At 42.6% G+C, this 20,310-nt stretch overlaps 1 protein-coding gene across 1 annotated transcript in view; it reads left to right on the top strand.

Annotated features, from left to right (window-relative positions):
• The window catches only part of tenm4 (teneurin transmembrane protein 4), a 319,789-nt gene that overhangs the window by 125,896 nt on the left and 173,583 nt on the right, over window positions 1-20,310 (top strand). The window contains exons 5-7 of the mRNA XM_080429457.1: window positions 8,984-9,221; window positions 12,762-12,863; window positions 15,949-16,184. Coding sequence (XP_080285583.1) covers window positions 8,984-9,221; window positions 12,762-12,863; window positions 15,949-16,184 — 576 coding nt within the window. The remainder of the gene's footprint in view (window positions 1-8,983; window positions 9,222-12,761; window positions 12,864-15,948; window positions 16,185-20,310) is intronic.

The following is a 20,310-nucleotide window of genomic DNA, read 5'->3' as shown; positions in this document are numbered from 1 at the left end:
CTGTGTCATTTTAAGATTTCTTTGGGCCATTCAAAAATAGCAGATCTACAAGCTCATAGCGCGGCACCGAGTGCCGTGCTATGCCGCGCTATGAGCTTGTAAATCTGCAGTTTTGAAGTCTTGAAAACTGTGTAAATCTTTGAATATATATTTTTTAAAGTGAACATTTTTAACTCAAATTTTTGCTTCTGGGGATTCTACAAAATGTCTTCTAAATCCTAACAGTTTTGGGAAAAATGTCATGTTGCTATAATCAGTGCTTCTCAAACTAATGTTTGAGGCCGCGGACCCCCATCTCAAAATATGTTGTTCCAGGGACCCCCCCAGAAGCAAAGATTTGAGTAAAAAATGTTCACGATTTTTCAAAAATAGCAGATCTACAAGCTCATAGCGCGGCACTCGGTGCCGCGCTATGAGCTTGTATATCTGCTATTTTTGAGTAGCCAAAGTATAAAATAATAGTTAACGTGGTTACACGGATGCGTTCCCGGTCTTAATGGGTTAAGCTGTGAGGGAAATAAAAAAGAATGGGGACAGATGGCAGTTAGAGTGACAGTCTCATAACGGAGAAGGTCCCGGGTTCAATCCCCACTGCAGCCATTATATATCCCGTGTCCTTGAGCATAACACTGACTGAACCCTTTACCTGCTTCCTCACTGTAATGCCCTGATTTATACTCGGTGGTGTGGCTTGTTGCGCACTGGAAATAGCTTATATCTACAGTTGTAGAGCTTGCACATCTGCTATTTCCACACGAAATAAAAGATAAATCACCCGTAAGTTGCTTGGTGTGAGAGCAACTAGCAAAATATGACACTGTTAAAATGACAAGACGAAGTGTCGTGTCCGTAGCATTTCATATCGTTGCTGTTGGTCATAAACCTCGTATTTTTTAAACTTTTTGTTTTTGCTTAAATTAACGCCCTACTTACCCCCTAACCGATCACACTACAGCGTCACACACAAGCATCAAAAGTAGCAGATCCACAAGCTCGTTTGTGCCGTGTTTTGAGCTTGTAGATCTGCTACTTTTGCTATTTTCTTTTGGAGAGTTGAGGTTTCTACCCGCAGAAACCTGGTATGTCAAAAAACTTTACTTTACAGGAAATTAAAACAAAAAAAGAACCGGTGTTCCAATGGATCCAATGTAGTTATTATTTGGTTACTTTCCATCGGTTATATAATTATAAACCCCACAGACACACTTAAAGGTTTAATGACATTCAATTTTACACCACATTCAAAGTCTTTGTCCTGGTCCTTCAAAAGTGTACAAAAAGTTTTAAGTGAAAATTCCATTCCAGTGATCCATGGCAGGTGTTTTTCTCTCACATTTCTAAAGCCTTTTCAACTGCAATGAAAAAAGAAATCTTTGCCTGCGGGTGTCACTGGTTAGGGATTTTGCCTGTCAATCATCGCCTCTGCTCCGCCCCCCCCAAAGGAAAGGATAGGGGAGGGGAGGGGCGAGGAGGAGAGTGGGCGGGATTAATCGACTGTGACCTCACTGTCGAAGGGCCAAGCTCAGATTACTTTTCAGCCTAATTATTCAGAAAACCCCAGACCACAGAGAATCCACTGAATGTTCTAAGTTCAGGTTTTTTGGGTGTAATTGAGGTCATAAAACCTCAAATAAAACATTGAAAATAAAAAAAGTGAAAATGAATGTCATGATACCTTTAACCACCTTTAACCTGGCATGCCTAATTTTCAAAGATTTTGAAAATCTTTTCACTTTGCGACATGTGAGCTTGTAGACGACTTTTGCGCGACACTTTCATATACGACTTAGTATAAGATAGGACATTGATTGCGGAAAAAAAAATAGGAGATAAAATGTGGCGATACAATGTTTTTGCCCGACAGACTGTGACGATATACAGGACATGTTGTGATAATAAAATGTACCCTATTCGTTTGAGCGTGGCGTTATGTGCAGCTATTTCCATCACTGTTGCCTTCTACCTGTTGATGTATGGCATGCATGCATACAGACTTGACACATTAATGTATTTTTCAGTCTACAGTAAATACCCTTATAATGCATTACTGATGGACGGACATCCTTGAACAAAAAAACAAAAACAAAGGTGTTCCTGCTAGCTGTTCTGATTACCACAGAGAGTATGAACGATTTTGTTTACCGAACAATTAATATGCTACCACGCCGCTTACGCATTTTTCCTCCTGATGTATTTCTCAGACTATTTCTAAGCTGTCTAATTAGCATTTACCTCCGTAATAGCTTCAGGGATCAGGAACATTACCGAGCAACAGGGAGGTCATCAAGCACTACGGTTGCTTTTTTATACCTCGCGCCCGGCGCCAATTTTTCACAAAACAGGCACACCTTCTCCTCCCTTCTCAGAGAGGTGGGGGCTAATTATGAGGGCAGGACTGCTGCTACAGAGAGAGAGAGAGAGAGAGAGAGGGAGAGAGGGAGAGAGGGAGAGGGAGAGAGAGTCCTCATATAGAACCATCTGCCACTGTGAAGAGACAAATGAGAGAGACGTCTGTCTGGAATGAAAGGGAAGAAGAGAGGTAACAGGCTTTGCTGCGGAGATGAGAAGTGAGATATGGCAGTAATGCTGGTTGAAGTGGGGGTGAGGGGGTTGTGGGAGGGGGAGAGGGGTGAGGGCTGTTGGGTGGGGGGTGGGGGCGGTGAGGGGTGAGGGGTGCGGGGGCTGTGCTTGCAATCGTGACTGAAAGCTCTCTCCCTTTCCTATACAGTAGCTCATTCCTATTTCAGCCTTTTTCATATCAAGGTCCATTATTTATTCGGCATTTGAGCCACGGACCACCGTTTGATGAGATTTAGCCTCTCAGACCCAAGACTTAGAATTAGGGGTGGGACGATATGGGTACCTCACGATACGATATGTATCACGATATTAGGCCCACGATAACAATATATATCACGATATCTGAAAATGCCGATATATTGCGATATCACGATATATTGCATGAAATTTCACCAACGATATATCACGATATCTGAAAATATCGATATATTGCGATATCACGATATATTGCATGAAAATTCACCAACGATATATCACGATAGTCCTTGTATTCAATTCATAAACACATAAAATAGCACCAAACAGTTCAAAATCATCATTACACAAATACAGAGTAGGAAAAACAACGTATCACAAACTTAAATTTTTTTTATGTGGTATCGCTTTACTTAAGTAAAAGCTCTGAGTATTTCTTCCACCACTGAGCAGCAGAGAGTTGAAGAGGGCACATGTGCTGGTTAAGGCACCGTTTGCAGAACGCTTTGATTTTATTCTTTTTGTAGCCTGATTGTCTTTCTTCACCATTCCTCCTTCCCACCACAAATAGGCTCTCTCCACCGCTTTTATCTGAAGCGTCCATTGTTCCAGCCTTCACTCTTAATGGTGTCAAGCCTCAGGCTCGATTCTACCGTTTCCATTTCAGCACGGCCAGTTTCGCTGCTGAGGAGTTGTTTACGAGACTACGGTGGCAAAACGTTGAACTTCAAATTGCCGACTGACAAATGCGAAATAGCTCTGAGGCTGTGGTCCGAGTAGGTATTACATAGCCGGGCGCATAATGAGCGGACTTATGATACCAAACAAGCCTTCAGCGCGTCTATATTTCACTCCCTGTTCTGTAAATTGGCAATTTAGTGATGTGGATATCTGTGGAGGAATAAAAAAAAATCCCACTACAAACGCCTGCCTCTCTTTTCACCCCACCGCGTGTAAAGTCCAGAGTTCACTGATTGATGAATGGCTTGGCAGACGTGGAAATAAATGGATACAATGCACACAAGGACATCAGTCCTTTATCTCGTGAAGAGCAGGGAGAATCAAACCGTGAAAAAAGCGGACCACTGCATGCGATCTGATCTAGTAGTGTGTACCTCATATCTTATCAACTCCCCCCACCAGCCACACCCGCCCCTCAACTCCTGTGATGCAAAGTGACAAAAGGAGATGATACAAGACGTGATCAAACACAATGTATTCTCGCTGTTGGGCGGAAACCTTACATGTCCAAAACCGTTACCTGTCGGGAAATGAGGGGGAAAAATGAACCTGTGTTGTGTTCCAATGAAGCCAATCTTTTTCTCTTTGTAATACTTTTCATTGGTTGAATATTTATAAAACCCACAGACAGACTTAACCACTTTCATCCTGTCATCCCTATATTTTGGGCATGTCATTATAATATAATTATATATAATATATATATATATATATATATATATATATATATATATATATATATATATATATATTATATATATATATTATATATATATATATATATATATATATATATATATATATATATATATATATATATATATATAATAATTCGAACAAATTTGAATTTCTGTCACAATTTGCAAAAATTGTGACAGAAATTCAAATTTGTTCGAAAATAGCGAAAATAGCAGATCTACAAGCTCACAAAGTGTCACAATGTAAAACATTGTGAGCTTGTACTGTAGATCGACTGTCTTCATACGACAAAGCATAAAATAGGGCATTAATTTATGTAGGGAGAAAAAAAAAGAAACGAAACATAAAAAGATGAAATATTTAGATGCAATATCCCTGCACGACAGCCACGGAGTACCAAACATAATCAGACTCTTTTATCTCTGGAGATCATGCAGCAATGCTTGACCGGCAGGAATGAATTTGAAAGAGTCTGACATCTGTACCGATGATAATGAAGGAACGTTACCACCAAGCAATTAAAGCAGACATACATGGTCGTGTTGTTGTTGTTTGTGACTGTGGCGGCGAGCAACATTAGCATTTACTCTTCACAGAGAAAGGGCGCCGGATAATATATGGGCTTCATAAACAGGCCGGAAGGGCAGCTCTCTTTAAACTGGGAAGCAGCGTCAGACGTGATGTGAGCAGTGGTGGAAAGTAACTAAGTACATTTAAGTACTGTACTTATGTACATCTTTTAGGTATTTGTACTTTACTTGAGTATTTCAATTTCCAATACTTTTACTTCTACTCCACTACATCTCGGATCCATATGTATACATTTATTTGAAAACTTTAGTAGTTTACTTCGTAGATTTTGATTATTATTACAAAACATAGATTAACCACTTCAGCCCTACAATATACATTTCGGCCATTTGAAAATAGCCGATTTACAAGCTCACAATACGTCGCGATGCGACGCATGGTGAGCTTGTAGATCTGCTATTTTCAAAAGACTTTCATACATTGAAATGTGTCACGGTCCGCTCCTCGGGCCATGGACTTTGACTGTATTTCTCAATCCTTGGACCTTTGCTGCCCTTATAAGGTCGTGGACTTATTAGGACTGTTATGTGGTGTCGTTCCATTTGTATGTTCTGTTATTCTGAAGTAATGTTGCAGTCCTTGTTTCCGTGTTTGGTTTTGCTTTACAATCTTGTACCTTATTTTGTAGTCTTGTTTCCTGTTGTGCTTAGTCACTGTTACCTGTCTTGTCTCACCTCCCTGTAATTATTGTAACCCTAGTCACCTGTGTTGTGTTTGCCTGTTAGCCTATCCCAGTGTTGATTGTCCTGTTGTGTTCACCTGTGTCTAGTTAGTCCTTGTGTATTTATACCTCCCTGTTCCCAGTGTTTGTTTGCTAGTTCATTGTTGAACTGTTATGTGTGATCTTGCCTTGAGTTCAGCACTTACTTTGTATCCGTCTTTTGAGTTATTAAACCCTTTAATCTAATCTATTCTGCCTCCGTCTCTCCTGCACTTGGGTCCTACATTCCGTCCTGACTCAAACCGTGACAAAATGGGGACATTCTGCATAATGAGTACTTTTACTTTAGTACATTTTGATGACAATACTTTTGTACTTTTACTCAAGTAAATTTGGAATTGCAGACTTTTACTTGTAACAGTATTTAAATTTGGCAGTATTGATATCTTTACTTAACACATTGGGTGCCAGAGGTTTATTAAAATATTATACTTTGAGTGCCAGGACTTTTTAAACATTTTGAACCTTTTTCAAGTAGTCACAAAATATTTTCAGTGATCACCGTCCTCACGGTGATCCCCTCATTACACACATACAGGTCTCGTACAATTGGGGGGAAAAAATTTAAAACATTCGGAAATCCATTCCATAGTTGCAGCCAGTTGAAAATAGTTAAATTAACATTGTAAAAAAAAAAAGTGCACAGGAGCCGAGATACAGGTTTTTGAAGTCATAAGTTAACCAGGAGGTGGATTGGAGTCTAAATCTTGTAGGAGTGATATTTCCTGTTGCTGTGAAGGAAAAAAAAAAAAAAAATTAAAAAGTAATTTTTTTTTTTTTTTTTTCAAAAACCGTATATATACGGTTTTGGCACTCAACGTTAGTATGCGCAAAACCGTATATATACGGTTTTGGCACCCAATGTGTTAAGTAAAACATGTGAGTACTTTTTCCACCACTGGATGTGAGCGAAATGTGTCTCAGGTCAGAGAGAGAGTGTGGAGTTTTTTTTGCTTAGGAAGGTTAATGCCCGGAGCTTTGCTTCATTATGACGCTTTGATAAACACACCCTCACTGACTTAATGCAGTGGCCAAAGCATGTGGCCGTTCATCCACCCGCCAGGACAGCGAGGCAAACCGGGAGAGTGAATGAGGGAAACACTCATTTATGTGCGTTATAGGGCAATGTTACTTTTTAAGGGCGGATTCACTCGGGACCACTTGGCAGATGTTGTGATAGTGTGAACGTTGCATACCGTTCTCCGGAACAGATCACGTACCGTACGCCTGGGGAGGTAGTCTCGGGTCCGATTGATGCGTACTCGGGTATAGACCATATTCACACGGCGGCCATGTTTCTATGAAGTCAATGAAAGTAGCCACCCCGGGTGGCGAAACTTTCAATGTTAAATTCCAATATGGCCGCCGTGTGAATATGGTCTATAGAGCGCTGCAATGTGAAGCCATCCGTACCAACAGAAGGAAGTGGACTGCTAATCATATATCATTTATATATTTTTATAATGACATTATTTTACCTGGGTTATACCTTCTCATAGTTCTACTTGAATGTTGACAAGAAATAATAATCCCGCTAGTGTTTGAGTAGCGCGAGACGGGAAAAAACAAACAAAAAACACGTGTGTAGCGAACGCTGCCGCTAGGATAAAGATACCAAGGATTAGTCTGTGACTTCACTGCTAAGATACCAAGGATGCGTCCGTGACGTCACTGTCTAGCGATAATTTCCGACAACGTTACGTTGCGATGTTTCAAAGACCATCATACTGCTTTGGTTGTGTATTGTTGTTCTGTTAATATTATAACTCAAGACAATGTCAGGAACAAAGTCAAACTTTATTATTCTCTCTAAATTCTTACTGTGGCTCTTCTTCTGTGACATGATATTCTCTATTTCCCAAAGGCCCATAGTCCACAGCGCCCTTGAGGCCCCTAAGTACCATTACAGTTGAATTGAAGTGTACTCTGGTGCGGAAGAATCATGGCCAATGTGAATGCTGGCCAGCCGGGAGAGGGCAATCGTACTCGGGAACGGTTCGAATCAATCGGACCCAGGCTGAATCCGCCCTAAGTCGTCATTGATCCCTTTGTTGACTGTTGAGAAAGCGTTCTGGCTGCTTAGTGCTTATCAAATGAAACTGAGAAGAAGCGCTGCAGGACTCAAAGACAACAGCACAGGGCTGAGCTATATGACTTCAAATTAATAGCATGATTATTACGAAATGAACGAATCGCGGTGCGACACGTTGTGAGCTTGTAGATCAGCTATTTTTGCTATTTTCTACACCACCATTGTACATTGTACTGTATAATACAGTGTTAAGTGGTTAATCAGAATAATCGATTTTGTCGATTTAAAGTAGTTTTTGTGCCGATTTATTTATAGAGGAAATAAAACAAAATATATATGGGTTTTGATATATTTCTTGGTGAATTGCCCAGCCCTACGACAGCGGCTTGTTATTTATTTCAGAGAATCCCCTGGTCTCGCCCTCTTGAGACCATCTGCGAAATGACTCAGAGCTCCGAAGCCAATTTGGCATCCCGGCTGGCTGGTGTGATCCCATCACAAGACTCGTCTCGGGTTTATTTTCTTTTTTTGGAATGTTTATTTTCTCTTCCATTTTGTCTTAACCCGTTCAAACCGGGAACGCATCTGTGTGTAACTACTTTAACCATTATTTCATACTTTGGCTATTCAAAAATAGCAGATCTACAAGCTCATAGCGCGGCACCGAGTGCCGCGCTTCAAGCTTGTAGATCTGCTATTTTTTGAAAAATCGTGAAAATGTTTGCAAATTTTTGAATATATATATTTTTAAAGCGAACAAAACTCAAATATTTTCTTCTGGGGGGGGGGGGGGGGGTCCTGGAACAATTTTTTTTTGAGATGGGGGTCCGCGACCAAATACATATAATTTTGGGGGTCCTTGACAAGTTGGAGCACCACTGATATAGTAACATGCGGGGTTTTTTCAGAAAACTGTTTGGATTTAGAAGACATTTTGTTGAATCGGAACCTCAGGTCTGAATGGGTTAATCAGTACTGACCCCTCCTCTCTCCTATCTCGTTTCGTTATTCCAGACGGAGCCTTTCAGAAGCACTCGTCTCGGCTGCGGACGCCGCCCGCAAAAAATAGCAGATCTACAAGCTCGTAGTGCGGCACCGAGTGCCGCGCGCTACGAGCTTGTAGATCTGCTATTTAAAAAAAAATCTTGAACATTTGTGCTAATCTTTGAATATATATATATTTTTAAAGCGACCAAAACTCTACTCCACCACTCTTTGCTTCTGGGGGGGTCCCTGGAACAACATATTTTGAGATGGCGGTCCGCCAAATACCAAATACATATGATTCCTTGACATGAAAAATGTGTTTTTTCAGAAAACTGTTAGGATTTAGAAGACATTTTTGTAGAATCGGAACCTCAGGTCTGAATGGGTTAATCAGTACTGACCCCCTCCTCCCCTCCTCCTCTCCTCTCTCCTATCAGACGGAGCCTTTCAGAACCACTCGTCTCGGCTGCGGACTCCGCCGCTCCCGCTCTCCCACTCCCACTCGCCCAGCCACCAGCACCACGCGGCCTCCGTCGACTCCCTGAACCGGGCCAACTGCTACACGCCACGGAGCAACCCCAGCCCGGCGCCCACCGACAGCTCCGCCCCGCCCGACGGGCCCGGCAGCGGGACGGACAACTGGCTCCTCAACAGCAACATTCCCCTGGAAACCAGGTACCGTTGTGCACACCAACCTGTTATAACCCCTGACCTCAAGCTACCTACCTACCTCTCTCTCTCTCTCTCTCTCTCTCTCTCTCTCTCTCTCTCTCTCTCTCTCTCTGCCAGGCAGTGGTGGAAGAAGTACTTCGATTTTTGTACTTAAAATGTAGCGACACCACAATGTAGAAATAATCTGTTACAGGTAAAAGTCCTGTATTCAAAGTTTTACTTGAATACAAGTGCAAAAGTACTGGCATGAGAATATAGTATAATATTGTTACCAAAAGTAAAGGTACTCGTTATGCAGACGTTCCCATTTGGGGAAAGTCTGATTTTTTTCTTCAAATAGCTTGTAGAGATCAGCTATTTTAGAACAGCCAAATTAAAACATAGGATTTAAGTGGTTAATGTAATAATAATCTTAATCTGCAAAGTAACTAGTAACTAAAGCTGCCAGATAATTGTATTGGAGTAAAAAGTGCAATATTTGCCTCTGAGATGTAGTGGGGTAGCATTATATCAGTATAGTACACCAAAAAAAAATGGAAATACTCAAGTAAAGTAAAAGCACCTCAAAATTATACTCGAGTGCAGTACTTGAGTAAAGGTACTAAGTTACTTTCCACCACTGCTTACCCGAGGGAGTGGAGCAGACTTCTGCGAGAGAATGTTGTTATGTTGTTATGCTGTTATGCGGAAATCCGTTGGACTGAGCTTGAGCCGAGCTTGAGCTAATGAACGCATCTCTCTCTCCTTTACTTTCTGCCGTTTTGCTGGCGCTTCACATCTAACACAGCACTGTCGAGGAAGAAGGCCATAAAATGGGGAAGACCCAATTAGGGTGTGGGAGGGTGGGGTGGGGCAGACTACATGTGATGAACACGTCTTTCTGGGAAACAAGAGAAAAGCACTGTGTGTTTCGTACGGTTCCCGTCTAAAGCTAGCGAAGCGTCGCGACGCAGAGTGCCGGATGCATCTCTTCGGCGGTTGTAATTATAATAACGCCATAGCGTGTGAAACAGCCCTCGTGAAATTGCGTTCAGGCTTCCGTGAGCAAGCCACGCCACCCGGCTCGTCCACCACTTCAGGCCCGAGTTTATTTCATCAATCAGTATTCAGTTTGCCGGCGTATTCCTCAGATTGAGAGCCCTTATGTTGGAGAAGGTCTGTCAAGTGTTATTACCACGCAGGCGGAGGGGCTGTTGATATTTTTTTCTCCAGCCTTGGCTTTATGCAAGGCACCGTGAAATCAACACCGCCAGCTAAGATCTCTCTTTATTAGTACTGTACACGAGGGGGGGAATATTCTAAGAAAAGTCTGTTGAGAAAAAGTTGACCTAACTTTTTGGGGTTGATTTTGGTGCAATTCATACTATTCACTCTAACTACAGTATTATTTTCAGGATTTTACCATTAACATTATTCAAAGTCGTTAAATCGTTATTTAAATCACGTACTGTACCAAACATCAGTGGTTCTCAAAGTGGGGACCGTGGTGGGCCCCTAGGGGTCCATGAGGGACTTCCGGGGGATCCCCAGCAAAATTATTGATAGTTAGAAACCAAATAGGCCCTTACCGGTCTGTAACAAATGGAACCAAATAGACCCACAAGGGTCCATTTGTATACTGTCTGAGTTATGGGGATCTGTGGCCTGAATGCAAACCAAACTGGGGGCCCTTGAAATGTAAGAGGTTGAGAACGTAGCTGCTGTAAATTCAAGTTAGCCGTCGCCATTGTAACTGCTGGTGACAGGAGAATCGCTGACTTAATTTGGCACGGCTGATCAGTCCAGCCACAAAAAAAACACTGTCTCTCTTCTTTCCACCAAGTTTCTAGCAAGACGTCGGGTCCACTCAACAGGAAAATGAGTGCTCATTGCAGTGGCTAGAAGGACGGTTAGTGGAGTAATGAATGATTAAACATCACACGGCTCCCCCAAAGTTAATCCTGCACAGTGCACAGGTATTCCCAGCAGAGTCGAGGAACAGATGGCGAGCGGAGAGTGGTTTTGCAACAGGCTTGGGTGCCACTGCTTGAAGCCCTATATACGGATACAGCAGTGCATTTAAGGACCCCCAGTTTGATATGCATTAGGCCAAGGACACCCATTTGACCCCAATCTACACTAAAATCCTTTTGGGCCCGTAAGGGGTAAAAGGTTCCTATTGTAAATATCAAACTGGGGACCCCCTGGAACCCCCTCAAGGACCCCTGGGGGTCCCGGAACCCCACGTTGAGAACCACTTGTATGAAAAAAATACAGATCAATTATTAGAATTCCACTGATAAAATTGAAAGCATTAGTAATATCCACAAGGGGTATGAACCATTGCTTGTCATTTTAACTCAGTTAATAGCATTATAATAGCCCTCGCTCCCCCACTTTTGCGGGAATGAAATGGCCTTGATAAATGGTGCAATGGTTGGGCTTTATCCTGGCCGGTCACTGGAGGCATGCCAGCACATCTCTCTGTGTGCCTCTCTAGCCACGCTTAACCATTTGCCTTATAATGACTGACTGGCATCTCTCTCTCTCTCTCTCTCTCTCTCTCCTCTCTCTCTCTCTCTCTCTCTCTCTCTCTCTCTCTCTCACTCTCTCCCTTCATTAAAAGCTGCATTCCTAACTCCCGGAGCGCAAACGAGTGAAACAATAAGGGGGTCTTTGGGGGCGGGAGGCCACGGCAGGGACCGATATAAGGGCTTTTCTCTTGTAACCACTGAACACGTTCCGCCTGCCCATTGCATGTGGATAGTCCATCTCTCCATTTCATTGCCGCAGTCTTCCGCTATGGAACCAGGCTCTCATGGGGTGGTTGGGGGGGGGGGTTGATTGTGCCATGAGAGAAATGACACTTGTTACCCCTTGTCAAACAGTGCAGTGGGCCCACAGGAGCATTACGTTGTGCTGATGGGAACATCGTGAAAGCAGGGTAACACTATACTGTCACAGCTCAGGAAAAAAATGTGTGATGAGCCCTTTCGCAGATAAAGCGTTAAATGTTTCTTTTTACATGTGAATTTGACATCCGCACGCGTGAAATGGCAAATTGTTTTATTTTTGTAAGTGATGCATTCTTTTCTTCCAATCACGACCGCAAAGGAGCCAGAATACTCTAATGTTTATCAGAGAAGAGCAAGACGCTTGCAGAGAGGGGCAGGGCTCGTACAATACAAGGTATGAGAACGCCCAGAGGTGTTTGGGGGGGGGGGGGGGGGCTTCGTGGGGGGGATTAGAGAGCTAGATCGTATCTGTCACCACCTTTTTGTAGATGTAGTTCCATAAGGGCCTTGGTTTCTCTTTGTCCTCTGTTCTCCATTTGTCATGCTTAATTTATGCTCCGTCTCACGACGTTGTCTCGTGCCCGGACGTAGCCGATCTGTGAGGTCACAAAGTTTCATGCTTTGCGAGCTTGTAGATCGGCTATGTCCGCCCCGCCGGTCGTCATTATTGTGCTGGTATCAATCCACCCCCCTCTCCCCCCGTGTCTCAGTCTCTCGCTACGCATGTCTCACACCCAGCTCCATGTTCCATCTTTCCACCCGTGTGTAGAAACATAGCAAAGCAGACATTCCTAGAGACTTTACAGGACAACCTCATTGAGATGGACATTCTGGCGTCGGCGCGGCGCGACGTGGCCGCGCACAACGACGGGTACGTTGCATGTTTGCTACCATGGCTACCCGCTATAGTCGCTATAACGATAGCATCTGCTTTGCCGTGACATACATTTGTGTGGTCTCTCTTGTCTCTCATTCTCCCCCTCTCTCTCTCTTTCTCTCTGTCTCTCTGTCTCCCTCTCTGTTTCTGTCTCCCTATCTCTCTCACTCAGTGGTGGAAAGTAACTAAGTACATTTACTTAAGTACTGTACTTAAGTACAATTTTGAGGTATTTGTACTTTACTTGAGTATTTCCAATTTCCAATACTTTTACTTCTACTCCGCTACATCTCAGAAGCAAATATTGTACTTTTACTCCACTACAATTACTTGAAAACTTTAGTTACTAGTTACTTTTCAGATATAAATTATGATATAATGAAACACACATTAACCACTTTAAACCTATTTTAAACCTAGGCTATTTGAAAATAGCAGATCTACAAGCTCACAACGCGTCGCATCGCGACGCGTTGTGAGCTTGTAGATCGGCTATTTTCAAATATTTAGTACTTTTACTTTTGGTACTTTAAGTACATTTTGATGCCAATACTTTTGTACTTTTACTCAAGTAAGTTTTTTATTCTGGACTTTTACTTGTAACAGAGTATTTTTATATTGCAGTATTGGTACTTTTACTTAAGTATGGAATTTGAGTACTTTTTCCACCACTGCTCTCACTTTTTTCTCTCTCTCTCTCTCTCTCTCTCTCTCTCTCTCTCTCTCTCTCTCTCTCTCCGCCTCTCTCTCTCTCTCTATCTTTGTCTCTCTGTCTCTCCCTCGGTCTCTCTCTTCATTCTGTATCCCTGTCAGACATCTCTCTGTTTCGCGCCGGTCTTGTCTCAGTGATCAAAGTCTGTCTCCTCTGCCTGTCAAACACCGCTACCCTATATCTCTACCTTATACTGTTTAACCCATTAAGACCTGAGGTTTTTTGAAAGTTTTGAAATTTTGAAACATTTTGAAAAAAAAAATCTAAAACATTTTCTTTCAAGAATTTTTTTTCACGATTTTTTTCAAAAATAGCAGATCTACAAGCTCATAGCGCGGCACTCGGTGCCGCGCTATGAGCTTGTATATCTGCTATTTTTGAATAGCCAAAGACATCTAAAGTGACACAGATGCGTTCCAGGTATCAATGGGTTAACACCACTAACAATTGGCACCAACTCTCTTTTGTTGTATCACGTTCCCTTTGACAAACGTGGCTATTTTTACACGAATCAATGTAGCCATGTAGTTCTTTTTTTTCTTCCTTGGGCGATAACAGGATATGTCTGAGAGATTTGTCCCCCCCACCGCCACCCCCCTCCCCCGATCTTTATAAATAAAGGACGGTTTGTGTGGCGTTCCGCATCACACACTGAAGTGTGACACTGAATCACGTTCACGTCACTATCGCTCGTGAGCGTTTTTCCCGTAAACTCGTCGGTAAGCAAGGGCCCTCCACTCCTGACAGCCACGTTTCTGCCTCCCCCGACTCTGACAAGCTGATCATCATGTTCTCCAAGCAAACCAGCCCTGCTTTCCAAGGGCAGATAAACATCACCATATATACGCATATACACATGCTCCATATCGCTTCCGTCAGGCAGAAACCTTGTATCTCTGTATTTCAACTTTAAATTTAAATTTAACCCATTGAGACCTGGAACTGTCTCATTTTTAGATTTGAGCTAAAAAGCATTATTTTACACTTTGGGCTATTCAAAAATAGCAGATCTACAAGCTCATAGCGCGGCACCGAGTGCCGCGCTACGAGCTTGTAGATCTGCTATTTTTGAAAAATCGTGAAAATGTGTGCAAATCTTTGAATATATATATATTTTTAAAGCGAACATTTTCAACTCAAATCGTTGCTTCTGGGGGTCCCTGGAACAAAATATTTTGATGGGGGTCCGCAGCCAAATACATATAATGTTGGGGGTCCTTGACATGAAAAAGATTGAGCACCACTGATATAGAAACATACGTTTTTCAGAATACTGTTGAGATTTAGGAGACATGTAGAATCGGCTTCAGGTCTCAATGGGTTAAATTGAAATTTAAATGAAAGAGTGTCTCGCAAATGTAGCGAAAAAAAAACAATCTACAAGCCGACTTCAACGAGACACGTTGTGTCGGGATTAATCAAAGCATTTTGCACAATTCATTAGGTAATTGTTTTTTTGAATCGTTTAGTTAGAGTGAATTATTTAATTAGCAAAGGCCTGTCGTGGTCACTAGTCCCGTAACAATATCAAATTAGATTAGATATCGTTTCCCAGCCTCGATTGGACAGAGCCCAGCAACACGTGTTAGTCTCCTCACCAAGCCTGGCAGAGAGAAGGGTGATGGCAGAGGAATGGGTGATGGCAGAGACAAGGGTGATGGCAGAGACATGGCAGGGCCATAGGCAATTACTGACCAGTGTGTGGGACTGCGCTCCAGAGCACAATAATGTCAGACGATGGTACACACACACACATCCCCTTTGAAACGCCCAACGTGTTTCAAAGAGGGGGTGTTTTTGAGTGGTGCCAACCACTCAATACACTTGACTTTGTCCGGGTGTCCGTCTGTGTGTCCGTCCGTATGAGCACGGCCTCTCTGTATGTTTGAGAGCACAGCCTCAACAGCTGCGGCTGATTGCAACACAAAGATGCAACCAGTTACACTAATTATACACACACACACACACACACACACACACACACTTTTGAGTAAAAATACTTAAAATGAGTAGAAATACTTAAAATGAGTAAAAATACTTAGAATGAGTAAAAATACTTAAAATGAGTAAAGATACTTTAAAGTTCCTAAACTTCATCGGTGAGTCACCAAAATACTTTAAATGAGTAAAAATACTTTAAATGAGTAAAAATACTTAAAAGATGTTAAAATGAGTAAAAACACGTACAAATCTGTAAAAAAAAATTAAAGTACTTAAAATGAGTACAAATACTTTGAAGTCATCAAAGTCTGTAAAAAGTAACTAATGAAATGAACTCATGAAAGGCACCACTCTCTTCACACTGGGTGTGATTTTTCTGCTCAGGGGGGGCGTTTGTAATGGTCGAAAACGTGTCAACTTCCACAGGCACTTTCTCTTCAAACCGGGCGGAACGTCACCGATGTATTGCACGACGTCGCCGGGGTACCCTCTGACCTCCAGCGCGGTGTACTCGCCTCCGCCGCGCCCGCTGCCTCGCAGCACCTTCTCCAGACCCGCCTTCAGCCTGAAGAAGCCCTACAAGCACTGCAACTGGAAATGTGCCGCCCTCAGTGCCATCCTGATCTCAGTGACGCTGGTGTTCCTGCTGGCCTATTTCATCGGTGAGTCACCTCTATTAACACATTGCATGCCAGTCGCGTAGATCTACGCGAACCTATTTAAAGCCGCAGCGTGCCAGTCGCGTAGATCTACGCGAACCGCCGATTCCCATTGAAATTGCCCCAGGTGCACTTTCCGAATTTTTTTGATCCATTTCCGTTTCCGGTTTCCGGTCGGAAACAGAATTATTCGGGTTCCGGTTTTTTCGATCGTATCCGCTTCCTGTCTGGGATCCTGTTTAAAACTCGATTTTCTCGGTTGTTGTTTTTCTCCTCGCTGATCACTGTTTACCGTTGATCGGCTGTATCTTCAAGATGGCGGCACGGATTTGGAAACTGTTTTCGCTGGCCGTTTCTCACGGATCCGCTGTGTGTTTAGAACCAAATGAACGCGCACTTTTAACTTATTTAGCGAGGTCTGTGGCGACATGAAAAAAACAAAAAAACAACAATAAAACGCTGGCACTGGTGAGTACATTATGAGATTAAACTCTGGCATGGAATGTGTTAACCCCCCCCTCCCCCCCCACACACACACACACCACACACACATGCTGGGGCGTGGGACCACCTCCACAAACCCTCCCCCTCCGCTGGCACAGGGGGGGCGGGAGTGGGCGGGGAGGGGGTCCATGCTCCATTGTGCTTCCACTATTATCCATTTTAATAGTGTGGAATCTGCACTCTGTAGCCGTATATGAATATGATTATATCGGGAGTTGCTCAGATTGACTTTTTGCCCTGTACACCTCATCAGAAATAACATTATCATTCATAGATTGGGCTGATGGGGTCCGCAGAGACCAGCAAGGCCAGCTTCCTACCGGCGTGATGAGGGCAGATAGAGAAGGAATTAAAGAGAATTGGAACATGTCAGCCGAGAATGTGACGCATTTAGAGAATTCGTTAAGGCGTCTCATTTGAGTTGGGCAGGTGGTCTGCACAGAGAGTTCACCAGGTTTGATCGCCATAATAATGTGGCCTTATGTACTAGCCCTATAGATACGGTATGTGTACATGATCAATGGCAACTTGGCAATTACAGTACACTCAGCATGTACGCTGAGTGTACTGTAATTGCCAAGTTTATTTATAGTACATTACCCGAGAGCATTTTATATCAAATAGGAGATGGTACAAATGGTTAACACTTGAATGGTAAATAATGCATTCATTTAGCACTTTTATCCAAAGTGCTTTACAATGTGCATTACATTCACACATTCACACATAGTACATTCACACAGCAACGGCAGAAAAAACCATGCAATTAAGGCACCAACCTGCTCATCAGGAGCAGTTAGATGTTCAGTGTCTTGCTCAAGGGCACTTCAACACTAACCCATCGAACCTTTTTCATAGGATGTATTAAATGTGTCTTTGTAAAGTGTTCTCACTTGATGGCCTGAATTCATCTTCTCCATCATAAGCGTCTCTTTGAACACATTTTTTATTGAAGTATTTTCAGCGAGGGTGAGAGTGAGATTTTGGTTCTATTTTTCTTGGTAGTTGGGTTACGTTAACCCATTCAATCCGCGAACGCATCTACAAAACAGGTTTCTGAAAAACGTATGTTGCCATAATATCAGTGGTGCTAAAAAAAAATCATGTCAAGCACAAATGATATGAATTTGGCCGCCAACCCCCATCTCAAAACATTTAGTCCCAGGGACCCCCAGAAGCAAAGATTTCAGTTACAAATGTTCGTTATAAAAATATATATATTCAAAGATTTGCACACATTTTCATAATTTATTTTCAAAAAATAGCAGATCTATAAGCTCATAGTATATCGTATAATATCTGCTATTTTTGAATAGCCAAAGTATAAACGAATGGTTATTGCCAAAATCTAAAATGACACCGATGCGTTCCTGGATTGAATGAGGTTAAGTCTGTGCCAAGGACAATAGAGGGCGAGGTTTATTGATGATGAAGAGAAAGCGATGAACAGGAGAGGCTGCGCGGGGTCTGGGTGAGGCAGGGGCAGGGGAAACACAGTGTCAAGGTGCATGGTGGGCTCAAGGCCTCTGTGGAAGAGAAGGGAAAGGAGAGATTTAAGTCACTGTCCACACGTCCCACGGTGTGGTTTAAATCCTCAGAAAAATCATCTCTGTTCAATAAATGTGCGTAAATTACCTTTCTTACCCCAAAAATTTCCATAAAGGAGACTTACAGCACCTTTTTCTTTGATCCATCTTTGCCCTCATTTAGTATTCCACATCCTATTAATTATATGCATACGTTTGATCCTCAGGGTATGCACACCAAACGGACTGTTAAACATCAAGATACGCATGGTGGTGTCAGGTTACTGGGGAGCGCTTGTTTTGTTTCTCCTAACGTCACAGCACACAGTACTTTCTCACTGGCTAATGCTGCATTTAGTGAGGCTGATGGTGTTCGGTGTGTGACGTAGAATCCCTGTCTGACTTGCATGGCCTGCATCAAACCTGTTTTCAGTGAGTGCTGCTAGTCTGAAGATCAGATTTTAGCTGTAAAACTCCACATTCATATTTTGGAGATATGCAGAGCACAAGAACAGATCAGGATGTCCATGGGTAAGCTTCATTCATTAACCAAACAAAAAACAACATTTTGGAGTGAGTGAGTGAGTCTTCGGAACCCCGGTATTGTTGTGTTTGATGCACATTAAGGCAGGGATTGGTTGAAAGGTCTAGCCAAAAATAGGTCCTGGAGAAAGATAAATATAGCAAAGAAATTCAAAGGTTCACACGTGTGACACATTAACGGTGCAGCGAGGTTGACTCAATTATTCTGTAAAGGCAATGTTTAAGCTATATGCATAGCTTCTCCTCCTGCAATAAGAACTGAGACAATGTTTATGTTTATGTTTAATGTACAGTAGGGGATTCAAACCAGGTAGCCAGGTAATTTAGCTCGCTGTCAGAATGCCATTTCAAATGCACAGGGAAGCCACGCTGTTATAAGACTGTGCATGTCTTGTTTACTCTCAGGAGTGTTGCACATAGTGCCTTCCTTGTCCATTGTTACAAAATCGAATTCTGGAGATGCTGCACAGCCTTATTTCATATATCCCACCATGCAATATGCAGTACGTTTGATTGGCCGTGTATACCTGTTTAACATATAAATGACCGCACCGTTCAATTTAATCTCACACAGAGAACGAAATAGAATGGATTTTTTTCCTACTCTTTTTTTTATTTTTTAAACAGAGGCATGGCGGAAGCAATGGCGCTTATTTGTTTGAAGTCAATGAGAGAGCAGTCAGATTGTCCTGAAGGTTCTTCATCGGTGAAATGTATGGATTCTCCATCCGACACATTTGTTTTCACATCTAGAATATGCATTGCACTGTAATGATCAGGAAATCGTTTCTGTTTCCCCTAAGGCCAAACAAACTGCTCTTCTTTTTTCCGTGGTTAGAATCGGTTTGAGCCCGAAATGAGGCAGCAGTTCATGGGTGTAACGATGTGTGTGCCAGGGTGTCGTACAGCAAAATGAAAAACGAGGGAGGAAGGATCGGGGGAGTGGGCTAGTCAACGGTTTGGTTTAGTTTGGCATTGACAGTGTGGTTTTGGCTGTAGATCAGCGCTTCCCAACCTTTTTCTGGATCAGGGCCCAGTTGAAAAATCTCAATAGTGTTCGCGATCCACCCACCTAACCACTTAACACGGCAGCCCAATGGTTGCGTGCATTTTTAGAGCGTGTCTATTTTAATGACCAATGAGTGATAAATAGATTGAGGCTTGAATCCACGGAAATAACATAGAACTACTTTAAGTTCCTATTCACCGGTATCACAACGAAAACTCATTTTTCTATGTTTAACGTTCCTTACTTTAACGCTAATGTTATACTATAATGAAAATATGTGCCACTTATTTGGGGGCCCACTTGCAATATCCTCACGGCCCACAGGTTGGGGATCGCTGCCATAGATACAGTCTAGAATACGAGTGTTTATGACCTGGCCCAGAGCCAGAGAGCCCCATCAGTGCGATCACGGCTTAATCACTCACGTGTAATTGCACCTCCGAAAATCAGGCTGTCTCCTGGTGCACTCCGAGTAAACATACTTCAAACTTGGGATCACCCTAAGATCTGAGTTTCCAATCAAGAACGAGGGGCCGTGTTTTAATTA

The sequence above is a fragment of the Gymnoscopelus braueri genome, assembly GCF_963280865.1.
Source record: "Gymnoscopelus braueri genome assembly, chromosome: 5".
NCBI classification, from domain to species: Eukaryota; Metazoa; Chordata; class Actinopteri; order Myctophiformes; family Myctophidae; genus Gymnoscopelus; species Gymnoscopelus braueri.
Note: the sequence above shows the minus strand (reverse complement) of the source record. Positions and strands in the feature narration are given on the sequence as shown.